The 15,328-nt window shown below is 41.7% G+C and overlaps 1 protein-coding gene across 7 annotated transcripts in view; it reads left to right on the top strand.

Annotated features, from left to right (window-relative positions):
* sorcs1 (sortilin-related VPS10 domain containing receptor 1) overlaps positions 1-15,328 on the top strand; it is a 222,227-nt gene that overhangs the window by 94,585 nt on the left and 112,314 nt on the right. For 6 of the 7 annotated variants that reach the window (XR_014874426.1, XR_014874427.1, XM_085161983.1 and 3 more), the window contains exon 2: positions 6,468-6,535. Coding sequence is in view for 5 of the 7 variants with exons in the window: in XM_085161983.1 (XP_085018109.1) it covers positions 6,468-6,535 (68 nt within the window). In the remaining 2 variants the exon portion in view is untranslated. Of the gene's footprint in view, positions 1-5,381; positions 5,430-6,467; positions 6,536-15,328 lie in introns of those variants that run through there. The other variant, XM_085161985.1, reaches the window with a different exon arrangement.

The raw sequence follows: 15,328 nt of genomic DNA, 5'->3' as shown, positions 1-15,328 counted from the left end.
AAAAGTGTAACTTCTTGGAAACTGCAGTGATGACACATCTGTTTGCTTCGTCTGATCCCCTTTGTGCTATATGATATCTAATGCTGACGAAACAAAGAGGAAATATATGCAAACCTGCACAGTTTCTACAGTTCTAATGAGAAGTCAGTATTTGGTACGAACACCTTTATTGTTCAGCACCAAATTGTTATTGTTATTTCTTTAAAAGTCTTCAGTTTTCCAGGCCTCTTGAAGGAGCTTCAGAGCTCTTTGTTTTACAAATAGCTGCAGACACTCTCCGCTGACCTCCTACATAAATACTGACAACGATTTTGAAGCTGCATATTTGGATTTTCTTCCCTGTTTCTTAAGGATATGGCTTTCAGATACTGTTCCCTGGGTATATGTCGTTTTTTTAGGCCTGCCGCTTTTATTTTTGGTCCACACAGGACACTGTACTGAGATGCACTTTGGGAATCACCTTCTTGGTGCAAAAACACTATTTTGTGCCTGTCAAACTGTTGCATTTCTTTGGCATAGATTCAACAAAAGAAATGAGAACAAATGAGGTGCTGCAAAATCGGCTCTTTGCTAACTGGTCTGTTACATGTAGACACGACACTGTTCATCCCTTGATGAACCAGGTGCTTATTAATGCTTGACAGGTTCATAGGTCAGTGTTAAGTGGCCTAACGAACAAAAAACCGCTGCTCAGTCAACAGCAACAAGCTGAGCAGCGTGACATTAGCTTAGCTGTTGTTCTTGTTTTTGTTAGTGAGCAAAAGCTAGCTGCTTTAGCTTTAGCTTTAGCGCCCACCATAACAATGCTGTTTCTGTCTGTCTTGTTATCTCGAGTCGGGCAGGGACGGCTGGTGATCCTGAAGCCACATTATTGTATATTCTTGACATATGGCAGCAACTGTTTCATCAGTGGACATCATTCCAGTCGTTGTACGGGACACATACTGTACATTTGTGACACCGCTGCCTGTCCGAACGAATATACGCCGACATTGTAAGAGATACGATGCAGTACTTTGCAAAGGCGTGAGCCTGCATGGAGCTTGTTTTAAAGCTTTTTCCTAATCACTGATTCTTGCTGTAACACCAGCTATGTCCCATCTCATTCTGATGCCTTCATGCTCTCCTGCACTTCTCCAAACTGTCAGAAGTTAGCGCGTGTCTGTGCAGAGGTGGTTTCTTCTGGCCTTGATGGAGAAGAGACTTGCCTCGTCGTAGTATTTACAGTAGGAGAAGCCCACAGGCCTAATTGGCACAGGCAGTGATGGAGCATATGCACTTTCCAGTGGGAGCCCATCTGACAGGGCCGCTCGCTGATGGCAGCCCACACAGTCTCCATATGTGGCAGACAGAAGGGCCTGTACGCACACTGCCCTTCAACTAATGCAGCCAAGTCATCGGGCTACTACTCCAGCCTTTTAGAGGACTCCATCCAGAGTCCAGAGCTCTACCTTTCACAGCATGTACACACAAATATGCACGCGCAAACATGTACACAAGTCACAAGGGACGACTTAGGGATGTAAAAGCTTAACTGCTTCACTTCCCCCAGAAACCAGGCGCGTACACAAACACACAGCAAAGTGGCTCGGAGATGTTAAAAACATAATTGCATCATTACCCTCACCTTCACCTCCCCCCTTCTCTCCCTCTCCTACACAGAAACAGTGTTGGGAAGTGAAGACGAAAGGAAATAAAGAGAGCGAGCGCAGAGAAAGAAGGAAACTGTGTGGCGCGGCTGTGAATTCAGCCTCCAGCTGGGCAGCTAAATGGACTTGGTCAGTCATTAGCATGCAAAGGTCTAGTCCGGACATTTAAGGTTATTCATTCCCCGGGCCAATTCTCCCCGCACCGAAAACAGCCAGCCACTTCCTGAACCGCTCTTAATCAATGCCTTTTTACTAGTTGTTGTCCTGACGGTTATTTTCCACAACACATCCTCGACTCCGAAACCCCGCCAGCCGCGGGTCGGCCAAGTGCACCGCACGTTTCGAGTGTTTCGGAGGCTGCAGATGTTAGCGCATACTTAATAAGCCTGATCACAGGAGCCCCAACCTCGCGATGTAATTCTGCTACCCAAGGTGCATCTGTTCTGCTTGTACTCACAGGAACCCCATGCTGGTGGAGCTGTTTCACAAAGTCACACAAGTCATTCGGCGGTTCAGCTGCTGCCTCCGTAACAGGCAGCGCGGAGGTATCAAAGGCAGTCAGGCCGAGGGGAATCAGCTGGATATTGGTCTAGCACAGTGTGCTACGTCTTAAAGGCAACAAGTAGAAACTACACAGATTTAAGTTCTTTATGTTGGCGTGTGCAGTGGGAAGCAACACATATCCCTGACAGCAAAGTCACAGATAAGGATGAACCAGGCCGTCGCAAACAATGCACTATGAACAGATATTTAGATATACACAACCGGTAGAATCGCCCACCTCATATAACTAGACTGTTGCGCCCTGAGTTACCCACAATGCATAGGGGTTATCTGATAATGGAAAGGTCACGGCAAAATACACAGCTTTATCAAAAGGAAACATCATGGAAAAGGAAGGACTCAGCACAACTGTTAAAAAACAGAGTATATTAAAGTGAAACCGCAGCGCTCCCTGAGAACATTTTCCTGCCTCTTCTGAGTTTCATCCATTTCAAATACACCTCCAGTCACAAAGTAAACAGAGGCAGAAACATCACATTTTGCTCAAAGGGTAAAAGAAGTAAAGCAGCACGGAAACTCACAATCTGTTTTTCCCCCCAGACTTTAGCTGACCCACTTTTCCTTATTGCCGGCACCTTCGGGGTCTGAACGGAATAAGGAATATTTATGGCGTTTAGAATCAGCCTTATGCGATTAAGTAATGACTTTGAAACAATTAGATACGATCGTGCTAAGCGACCGCAGCGTGTACAGAAGAAGCTGCTCACACATATGGGTGGTGTTGAAATTCAATTACTTTAAATGTACGCTTCCAACGCCGACGCCTCGTGTTTCACAGAGAATCTCATGAAAACAAGTTTCGGTTATTGTTTCAAGAATCTTCATCGTCCATGATGGGACGAATAACGTGCTGGAGTTTGTTGTATGCACTTGGAGGCCACGTCTCTTGGGTGTGCTGTGCTCTGAGGGCTGCTCAGGGAGTCTTGCGCCCACTCGCTGTTGGATTTCACCAGGGCTGCCCTTTGTTCCCAGTTCTGTTCATAAGGAAATACAGGAAACACGAGACGTCTGCAGAGCTCGTGAAGCAGACTGAGGACGCGCTAGAGAAATGTAATTTAGTTATGGTTGGCTTCACTGTTTGTGATGGCTAGGATGAGGTTTGCAGGTTTGGTGATGAGTGACTGCGTCAGGTGAAGGCGAGCAGGTGTGTTGTGGTTATTCCACAAAGAGGTGGTGATGCTGATATTTTAGCTGCCTGCTGTGGGAAAAACAAAGCTATGCATGAACACAGAGCTTTTAATTTACTTATGATTCAACCTTTACCAGCTGCTAGTGACTGAACAAAGACGATCAGGGTCATAAGTGACAGAAATTGTAAAGCGCTTTGAGGGTCTCGAAAAGCGCTTTATAAATGCAATCCATTAACCCTTTAAAGCCGGTCAGAGCAGCACACTCCGTTTTGCGTAACTATTTTTAAATCCCGGTAGCTCTGCAACCACGTAAGCTAGCGCAATAATTTTTTTTGCATATGAAACTGGAGGAGTTGTACTTACATCTTATGCCATCAGCTTGTCCTCGGTCACAGTTTCCTTCCACATATAACTTTGCAAAAACTGCATAAAAAGCACTTACAGCAATAAAAACATAATATTCCAGAAACACGCTTTGCCGATCCGATCAGCTGTTCATAACACTTCCTACGTCCATCAGCGTGAACTATTGCATGTCCGCCATGACCTGGCCAAAACCGGAAGTGACGTCATTTTCGCGGAAATGTAGTTTTTTACCATCAGGGCCTCATGAGCCTATACTGGTGTTTTTAAAAGTTATGTTTGACTTTATGACTTTCTGTGTGGTTTCTGGGATGCTTAGGACTCATATTGCACTGCTGGAAATAGTTTATTTTGATGAATATGCTGCTTTTTTGCAAATCTGCAGTATAATATTTATTTTCGTTTTTCCTGCAGTGTATAAAAATTGGTGTATTTCAAAAATAAAACTATGAAGACACTCAAAATAAATTTCCTGTGGTGGGAAACTAGTTTGTGTAACTTTTTTGTATTTACAGTTTTGAGGGATAAGCCTCTTAAATTTCTCTAACTAGAAATATATGTTAAAAAAACAAAAACGATTTTCAATTTTTTTGTAGTTTATTGCACTTTTTTGCAATTTATGTAATTACTATGCACTTAATGCAGACATATTATTAAAATTTTGGCTATAAAGGTTGTATTGATGTATAGCAAATTGAATGCGCCCAAAAATGGCTCCACAGCAGGTAAAAATATGATATAAGCTCTGGCGGACTTGGTTCTATGGTAGGTCTTAAAGGGTTAATATTATAAATTAGTGTCCTCTTAAAGGAATCGGGGCTCAGGCTGGCTTGCAAGGGGCCAGTTAAGGTAGTCAGGGCAAAAAAAAGCGGTGAGGTGTTTCGGAAAAGTTCTGCTAGAAGCAGACCTCATGAGGCAGGCTGAGGACACACCGGAGAGATTATGTCTCTCGGCTGACTTGAGAATGCGTCAGTATCTCACGAGAGCTGGAGGAGGTGGTGGAGATTAGACTGCTGCTCCTCTGACCCAAACCTGGATAAATGGCAGAAAATGGATGGATGGATTTAATTTTGGAAATGCTCTGATAAAGTGATTTAGTGATAGCAGTTAATCATACTATTGGCTGGAGTAGTTTAGATAGCATGGGCTCTGTGGAGAAACTCCCTGCTTTCCTCTTCTAATTTAAACCGATTTCAAGCCACATCTGCGGGAGACAAATGGCACAACAGGAAGTGAGTGAGAAAAGATTGCAATCACAATCTCCTGAGCACATCGTTCCAACCTATAAAGTCAAACTGCTAACCAGCACAACATGCAAACGCTGTGTTTGGCTGTGCACGTGTTGCCGGTAGTCCCAAAATCCCATTTGAATAAATATAGAAGCAGGAAATCCGTAACGCTGTTTGCAAAACGTCCTGGTCAGATTGAGTATTTTCTTTTAGCCACTATGTGAAAAGAAACGGATTCATGTGTATTTTCTGAAAAGCTGCAAAGAGCTTGCGTTCACTGCCCGGAAATGTTTCTTGTTTTTTCACTGCTCCCTCTCCTGAACCTCTTGAGCAGAAGTGGAGACTCCCACCTCTTCCTGCTCTTTAGGAAAGCAAACAGCAGAAGAGTGAGCTGTCCTCAAATGATGTGCTAACTAGCGCTCATCAGCTCGAGTCTACATTAGCATAACTAGCTAGCATAACGCACCCAAAACTCAAGGCAGGCTGCATAGCAGGTAGAGAAAGAACACACCAGGACTTTTTCTGTGACAGGTCTATGTTATACAGTCACGAGTAACGTATTCTGAATACTTTGGGTTACTTAATATATTATCATGCTGTTTACAACTACGTGAATGTACTATTGCTGTGATTTATTACTGTTACTGAAGGTCCGCGGCTCCGAATCGTAGTAAAGGGACCTCTGACTAATACGGTGGGTTCATGTTGGGCTCGTAGCCGAAAACTAGCTTTACTTTGTTGTCTGGGTCAACTTTGCTAGCAGAGACAGAGAGAGGCGTTGAAAGGCTGCTCCAACGGAACTTATTGTTTCGGAGGAAAACACGAACACGGTGTACAGTCGAGTCTTAATAGCTTACTTACAACTGGGCTCGTCAGGCTCTCTTCTTGGCTGCAGTGGTTATTATTATATTTACATGCTTCCAGCTCCCGTTTTTGCTCGATGACAGCTCGTACTTTTCCTTTTTCTCCCTCCCTCGCTCACAGACACATAACGTGTATGGCAGTCCATTCTCCCTGCAGCACGGACTACACTGCCCATGATGCTACATTCTTTAGAGCTATACCTGTAGCATTCTGCCTGTTAGCTTAGCACGACAACAACAACAGGCGCTCTCTCACCCAGGAAACACGCAGAGACCCTGTAACCATGGCAACCGTAACGCTTCCGCCTGGAACAACAGAACGTAGCTGTCAAACAAAACCCAAACAGTCCTGACCCGCCACAATATGAAACAGGGAAGTACCGCCGTGTAATCCATTTATTTCAACAAAGTAACTGTATTCTAAATACCACCTTTTTAAACGGTAACTGTAACGGAATACAGTTACTCATATTTTGTATTTTAAATACGTAACGGCGGTACATGTATTCCGTTACTCCCCAACACTGGTCACAACATAGACCTGTGTTTCAGTATACATAAAAATTAGTGTCTGAGGCTGACTTGGTGGAGGGGGTATGACTTATGGCACTCACTGGATTAATAAGTCTGCATAGGCCGCTAATTGCAACGCTCTCTTTTGTTTTGCAGGTGATTCTGATGCTGACCAAACTATTTGACTTCAACCTCAACAGCGTGACCGAGAGTTCATTATGGAGGTAAGCTTATCACACTACATGAGCTCATGACATTTTCAGAAAAGCCTCAAGCAGAGCAGAGCCTGACACAACAAATTGGTCAAAGGGGACCGAACGCGGTTCTATATACTTCTGATGTTTTTATACCGGGGTTTGAGCTGCTCCCAGCTCTGTTCGCAGGAATAAGTGAAACCAATTTTCACAAAGTTCTCATAATGTGAATTAATGAAACATTCACAGCCTGAAAAAAAAGGAAAAGGAAAGAAAGATCTGTTAATTGGCGAGCCTTAACAGCGATGTCCTCGGTTGGTTTTAATGTCTGTGGGCATCAGAAATCCCTCACATGAAAGTCACTAATCACTGCCAGTGGAGCTGGTGGTCTTATCCGGCAAATTACCTCGACCGGCCTTGTTACAAGTGTAGCCTGACTTAAATCACTAGCCTCATTTCAGACTCTAGTCTGATGTAATATTTGCAGATGCCTTTTAGGAAATAGGGTGTATATATCAATGTCTGAAAAAGAGTCTCAACAGTCAATTTACAAATTCAGAAGCTGGGACAGAAGCACGTCTTTGTTTGGAGAGAATTTTGACGGTTAATAGCATGAAAACAAAAATGAAGAAGTCTCAGACTAGATGGAAAGCAATTTTCTGAAGTTTGCAGAAAACTGAATGTAATTGCTCCATAACTCGTGCTGCACAAACAAGAATAATAATCAGAGGTTTTCAGTGCGTGGCATCTCTTCTTTTGATTTTTTACTTTATTTGAAAGGAAAAAGATTGTGTAAGATCCCTGAAACTGAACTGCAACAATTAAATGGCAACAAAAGCTTCAATTTAAATCACACACAGAAAAAAAGCATCATTTTACAGTTTCACCTGTGTGCAAAGATCCAACTGTAGCTTGACGGTTACTGTGCTGGATTCCCAGCTCTGCTGTTGAGCTTTATTCCAAACCGCAGAACTGATTTGAAATTCCAGTGGCGATAAGAGAGACTGCGTGTCAGACAGAATTACGAGGGAGACGTGCACAAAACATCCAGAGTATTTCCATTTGATGTAGTGTTGCAGCCATAAAAATATAGCAGCGTGGGTTTGAATGTTTAACTTCATGTAGCTTCAGCAAAGTGTTGAAACAAGCTGATCCTTGTGTTGCGATGATGCCGAGTGTCAGCAAGTGTCAGAGTAAACACAGATTCTTTCTTTGTGATATGTTAAAGAAACAATCAAGTGTTTTGTATGTTAGTTCCACTAAATACTGTGAATTAAAGCATAAAGCATTGAGCGCTTGTTCACTGCGTGTGATGACAGGAAACGCCACCCTGCACCTTTCACTTTCCTGATGGACTCAGTTCTTTAAAGAATATCAAACTTTAAAACTCTCAGAAAAGTATACCGAGTCATAAAGGTTGGGCTGATTCGAGATGGTACATCTAAATTTGATTTTGTGGGTCTGTTCATTAAATTTCACACTTCCAAGGTTATTTAAAAATCAAACAAACAAAAACCCTGAACAGACTTTGGTATGTTGGTACAGTTTTTACCTTCTGTGCTTTCAAAACCTCACTTTGAGTCATCTACATAAAGTCAGGTAAACACAAGAACTGACTAATACTCATTTTTCATGATACACCACAGACCAGCTTGCGCAGTAAATTAAAGCAATTGGATTACTATAGTTTGTCTAGAGTATATAAATCAGCAGCACATGCTTCACTAATTTCCAAATCTGTCATGCAGATTTCGATCTACAGAGCAATACCAGCTGGAAAGCATCTGATATGCTTTCACGTTTTCAGCATGGCAGTGATCCCAAACACACACAATGTGCCTTGGTGGTATGTTTTGGGTCACTGTCATGCTGGAAGACCCATCCATGACCCATTTTCAGGGTTCTGACCGAGGGAAGCAAGTTTTCATCCAAGAGTTTAAGATAAATGGTCAAATCCATTGGCCTTCCTGTGTGGTGAAGTCATCATTCAATTCAATTAAATTCAAATCTTATTTATATAGCGCCAAATCACAACAAAAGTCGCCTCAAGGCGCTTCATAGATATAGAGAAAAACCCAACAATCATATGACCCCCTATGAGCAGCACTTTGGCGACAGTGGGAAGGAAAAACTCCCTTTTAACAGGAAGAAACCTCCAGCAGAACCAGGCTCAGGGAGGGGCGGAGCCATCTGCTGCTGAGTGAGAAAGGTGACTGGAAAGGAAAAACTCAATGCATCATGGGAATCCCCGGCAGCCTACGTCTATTGCAGCATAACTAAAGGAGGATTCAGGGTCACCTGGTCCAGCCCTAACTATATGCTTTAGCAAAAAGGAAAGTTTGAAGCCTAATCTTAAAAGTAGAGATAGTGTCTGTCTCCCGAATCCATGCGCCCTTAACAGAAAAACAGCCTCGCAGCATAAAGTTTGCACCTCTGTGCTTGACTGTTGCGATGGTGTTCTTTGGGTCATACTACAAAGATGTCCTTGGACAGCTCTCTGGTCTTCCCAGAGTTGGTGGACAGGTTGCAATGGAAGAAACTGATAATTGATTCTGTGTACAGGTGTGTTTTATAAACGTAATGAGTTGAGTGATTGACTGGATGTGTGAGTCACATGGAATTCTGTGATTTCACTGTATTTCCATGGTTATAGTTATCAAATGATGACATTCCAGTGAATAAACAGAACATTTTGGCATTTGGTTAGAATAAACAATAGTCCTAAAGTAAGACTTGATCATATTTTGCTCTCCACTTTAGCTTCCACAGCTAATACAGTGGCAGTGGCATGGTCATAACCTCAACCATCAAGACACTTCAGGATTCCAGTGGGCCAACGATCCACTTGTACCTAAGTTTCTATCATTCGGTTACATCAGAGTAGTTGTTCTTCTACATGTGAGTGCAAGGCCAACATTACTGTGCACCAGTCTGCCACAGTTAGCATGCACCTGCTGATCTGCTGTAAGTCAAAATGAAGGAAATCTGGCTTCAGGATTCAAGCCCGTCTGTCTTCAGCATCTGCGCTGTCATCATCGTCAATTTCACTAAAGTTTGTGGGTTATTTGCTCTGCTCTCCTGCCTCTATGTTGAAGTTGTGAACTTTCAAACAGGTAATAGAATATTTGAAACCTTTTTGAAGTTGAGGAGTGTTGGAGAGTACCAGCTAGCCTGAAAACAGAGGTGAGGTTAGTTTGGTTTTCAGCAAATATGTGCAACCAATCATTTGTGTTTGTGTTTCTGTGTGAAATCTTTACAAGTGGACCCCAGAGTGTCGCTTTTGCTGTTTTCCAATGGAAATGTGAAGGATGCAAATTAACTCTAAAATGCTTAAATGATTTTTTTGACTGTCTGTCTTTACTCGCACCCTTTGTGGAGTAAAAAGCCACCTGATTCGCAGAATAACAACACAGTTTTCTTCAGAGACAGCCTCGAGGCTTAAGCTCTTATGCACGGCTATAGCAAATGTACCATTAAGTGACTGCACGTACCTCATAGAGGATCAAGTGAGGCTGTAGCTTTGTGTCTCAGATCACGCTACCGCATTACCCTGGTAATGGTGCATCTGCTACTGACGCTTCACTGACATCGTTATAAATCTGACGCGTTGCGAAAACAGAGCGTCTCGTAATGGACACATGATTAAAGGTGCGTGTGGATAGGCCAGACACATTGACAGAAAGACAAATGAGTGAACAGAATGTGCACATTTTGAGCTAGTGAAGAGGATAATGAGAGTGTAGAACATTAGTGGACAATTTACAGTCAGGGAGATAGAGCGTGGCGCAAAGCCACATATACTACATTTAAGATAGCCCGCTGCTCTGCCGGCAATCCAGAAGCTTACAGAGTCTGAAGCATCTCCGCCTGCTGCGGCCCCAAATAGCAGCATGAGGTAACAGCTTGAAACTTCATCATGCCGTATATCTGTCATGTGATGTGATGGGTGCTTGTCAACCTGTTATAGCAACAACAGACAAATAAAGTAAAAGCCTCACACTGATATGCCTTGATATAACTAGATGTTTTTCTTTGTTTGTTTTCACTTCATTTATTGATACAGAGGCTTAAAGGGAGTCTTAAAGACCCAAATGTCTAGTCCCAAATAAAGAGAGACCTGTCAGACCTGCAGGTATCAGGCTGTGTCTCCTTTATAGTGGACAAAAATCATCTTTTTGGAGTGGCACAAATAATTTGTGTGGCATCTTATTGAATGTGGAACAGCTGATTGTTATGTAAATAGTTTGAAATGGTTATTTAAAAAAATCAAGGTAAAAGGTAAATGGCTGCAAATAACTTTGTTGTTTGCAAAACTTGTGCGTATGATTTTAAAATTGACAATTTGTATTTGCATTTAAAGTTATGAAATATGATTCAATAAACATGTTTGTGGTTGTTACAGTAAAAAATATAACTTTTTCTACTCTGATTTTATGTTTTTTGTCTGATTTTAGATCAATTATGTTAATACAGTCTGTGAAAATGAAAATATAACTGTAAATTCAGACACATGAGGTTGTGCTGAAAAGGATGAGACCAAACAAGTCAAAGGAAATCATTTTTAAAGGTGAAATATAGAGGTGCAATTCAAAAGTAGTTAAAAATGGCCAATTATACCCTGGACCCCAGGAGATTAAACATTTTTTTAAAGTAACGCAATAGTTACTTTTCAAGTAATTAATTACTTTTAGAATCTTGTAACTCAGTTACTAACTCAGCTACTTTTTTTGAAGAAGTAACTAGTAACTATAATTAATTACTTTTTCAAAGTAACTTGCCCAACACTGGTGATGGTCATTAACAGCTGAGAGGGGCAACATGCACCACCTCCGTTTACATACTAACACCTCCGCCCGTTGCTACAAATGTTTAACATCTATGAGCTTTGGTACAAAATCAGCAAACACAATCAGCTGGTCTTGAGTTTCCATAGCGTTGGGCGTCATCTACAAGAAACAAACAAAAGTATTGTTGTGTTTACAGATCTAAGGGTTTATTATTATTCTTCAGTCACCTTTCCCACTCACCATGTGTTAATAGACCTCTCTGCACTGAATCATACTTGTTAATATTCCACAGCATGTCTTTATCCTGTCTTCCTTCTCTCACCCCAACCAATCACAGCAGATGGCCCCGCCCCTCCCTGAGCCTGGTTCTGCTGGAGGTTTCTTCCTGTTAAAAGGGAGTTTTTCCTTCCCACTGTCGCCAAAGTGCTCATAGGAGGTCATATGATTGTTGGATTTTTCTTTGTATGTATTATTGTAGGATCTACTTTACAATATAAAGAACCTTGAGGCGACTGTTGTGATTTGGCGCTGTATGAATAAAATTGAATTCAACTGAAAAAACTGAATTGTCGAACACTGATCTGGACCTTTGAATTTTGTTCGCACAAAGACAAGTAGCAGTGGCCTTCATAGTTTTAGAGCCTCTGTTGCAAAGTAGACCTAAAATGATTTTTTTTACCACTACTTTTTTCTTAATCTTAAAAGTTTTATTTATTTCAGGTCTATCATTTCATAAAATACAGCAAAAACATGTTAAAGTATCAAATATAAAATAAAGTATCAAATATTCATGGCACACAACAGAGTTTAATTATTTTCCTCTATTAATAATGCTGATAATAGACCGTCTCAGCTTCATTATGATTTTCAAATATAATTTGCAGTTCTATTTTTCTTGGTTAACAATTACCCAAAAATGTCTGTTTTGATAATTAAGGTTTCTGACCCCCGACCAAGCAGACGATCCTCTAAAGCGAAGGCTGGACTGCCAACAAAGCTGAACTCAAACTTAAACACATTAAGTCTGTGACAATTTCACAATTACAAGTCCTCAATTAATGAGGTCGGAGTCTATCCAAAGAGATACTTGTGAGAATTATTAATAGCGCATGTTCCACATCATCACACCAGAGAGGGATTAGAAACTAATCAGCAACATTGCAACAAACAGCCAATAAACACTGATAATAATTCTTCAGAAATCCTCAACTTATCCAATTAAAGATTGAGCATAAGGCCCAAACACCATATAGTAACTTTAGCTTGTATTTAAAATGTAAAACTACAGGAACTGCACTTTCTGCGACTTTCAGTTTGGTGTTTCAGCCCTGATGCTGCCGCTTGGTAAAAACAGTTTTTTGTTTTTAGTTACAATTCCTGGTTCGGGGACCTTCTCCGATGGTGAGCGTCGGTGTTCCAGGAATTGTGTTGTTTCCAGTGTCTAGTCATCTGAGCCTTGAAATGTGGCTTCACACCATTGTGTCATCTTTCAAAGGATCATAAAGTCGACACATTTACACACTCAGAATTCAGAAGCCCAAATAAAATAGCAGAGAGTTAATATAATGCTCTCTAAAGAAATAATTTCTTGCCACTGTAACTCAACTGGATTACTATTCTGACGATATGCAGTGTTAACATTTTGCCTGTGAATTTCAGACAGATTTATGGATGTTTTCCTCTGCAGAGCTAAAGTTTCTGGCACAACTTTACCTACTTCAGACGTCTGCCAACATACAGAGTATGTCGAGTTCAAAGCTTCAGTGACACTTGTAGAATATAGAACAGCTTTATTGCTTAGCTAATACGTTTCTGCTCGTGGATTTCATCGGGGTCATCAAACGCACCAGGGTGCTTTTTGGACAGTCTGTATCACGCAGAAAGCCACATTATTTCTCAGATAATTCCATTAAAATGCTCCAAAAGGCATCGACATCACAAACATGGTTGAGATGTCCAGTCCAGTGACCCAGGTTAGCAGAGGTGAAGTCTAGCTAGCAGCTGCAGCTGCCTGTCAGGACAACTGTCAGTCCCAGAGCTTACAGATGAGGGCAGAAGCCATCCAGGAAGTCCAACATGTTTTGTTTTTGTGCTATAAAACTGCAAAGTTGGACATCTGAAGATGAGAAGTAGGGATGACTCACTTTTGCAGCCAGTCTCAGGTGGGCAGATAAATGATCCTCCTTAGTTCAGGTTCAGAAAACATCTTTACGCGATGTATAAACTCAGCGAATCACTCTCTGTCATTGCTATTTACTGTTTAAATCACACCAAGGGTCCTTTGCAAGTTTTGAGTGAAAACTACATACTGTGTAAATTAAAGAAAATAAAGCCCTGCTTTTGTTCATCTGTACAACTGGAATTAGAAACATCATTTTCAGAGATATTCTGGAAAAAGTGCAGTTATTATTTCTGGGATGGATTATTGAAGTTCATTATTTGCAGGTTTCTCTAAAAACTCCCCGAAAAGCCTTCAGTTAATTTAAAAAGCTGCTGCTACAGTTCTCACAGAAACTAGAGATTACATTTCTCCCATATTGGCTTCTCCTCCTTGTGAAATCCAGAATTTAATTTAAAATCTTTCTCCCCGCAAACAGGGTCTCAAATAATCAGGCCCATCATATCTTAAATGATCTCATAGATCATGTTCTCCCAACAGAGCTCTTCACTCTCAGACTGTTGGCTTACTGGTGGTTCAGAGGATATCTGAACGTAAAGTGTTTGAGCTATCAGATCCAGATTCCAGTCTGGATTTGGGAGACAGACCTTCTCTCGGTTTTTAAGATTGCATTCACAACTTTCCTTTCTTATAAAGCCAAGGCTGGATTGGGTGACCCCAGATCATTGGATAGTTATTCTGCTATTGGCTTAAGCTGCTGGAGGCTTCCCATGATGCACTGAGCTCTTCTTCTCCACTCACCTTCTTCACTCTCCACGTGTTGACTGTTGCAAACCATCATTAGTAATTACTGATCTGGCTAACTCTCCCTCGCCTCACCCCCAACCAGTCACAGCAGCTGGCTCTCCCTCACTAAGGTTTCTTCCTGTTAAACGGGAGTTTTGTCCTCCGACTGTTCTTGATCTGATTGTTGGATTTTCACTCTAATATCGTAAAGCCTTTACCTTGTAACATAAACAGTGTTGGGGAGTAACGGAATACATGTACCGCCGTTACGTATTTAAAATACAAAATATGAGTAACTGTATTCCGTTACAGTTACCGTTTAAAAAGGTGGTATTTAGAATACAGTTACTTTGTTGAAATGAATGGATTACACGGCGGTACTTCCCTGTTTCATATTGTGGCGGGTCAGGACTGTTTGGGTTTTGTTTGACAGCTACGTTCTGTTGTTCCAGGCGGCAGCGTTACGGTTGCCATGGTTACAGGGTGACGCTCTCTCTCTGTGTGTTTCCTGGGTGAGAGAGCGCCTGTTGTTGTTGTTGTGCTAAGCTAACAGGCAGAATGCTACAGGTATAGCTCTAAAGAATGTAGCATCATGGGCAGTGTAGTCCGTGCTGCAGGGAGAATGGACTGCCATACACGTTATGTGTCTGTGAGCGAGGGAGGGAGAAAAAGGAAAAGTACGAGCTGTCATCGAGCAGAAACGGGAGCTGGAAGCATGTAAATATAATAATAACCACTGCAGCCAAGAAGAGAGCCTGACGAGCCCAGCTGTAAGTAAGCTATTAAGACTCGACTGTACACCGTGTTCGTGTTTTCCTCCAAAAACAATAAGTTCTGTTGGAGCAGCCTTTCAACGCCTCTCTCTGTCTCTGCTAGCAAAGTGACCCAGACAACAAAGTAAAGCTAGTTTTCAGCTACGAGCCGACACAGAACCCACCGTATTAGCCAGAGGTCCCTTTACTACGGTTCGGAGCCGCGGACCTTCAGTAACAGTAATAAATCACAGCAATAGTACATTCATGTAGTTGTAAACAGCATGATAATATATTAAGTAATCCAAAGTATTCAGAATACGTTACTCTCATTGAGTAACGTAACGGAATACGTTACAGAATACATTTTGGGGCATCT

This window comes from Neolamprologus multifasciatus, chromosome 6 (assembly GCF_963576455.1).
Source record: "Neolamprologus multifasciatus chromosome 6, fNeoMul1.2, whole genome shotgun sequence".
Lineage (NCBI taxonomy): Eukaryota > Metazoa > Chordata > Actinopteri > Cichliformes > Cichlidae > Neolamprologus > Neolamprologus multifasciatus.
Note: the sequence above shows the minus strand (reverse complement) of the source record. Positions and strands in the feature narration are given on the sequence as shown.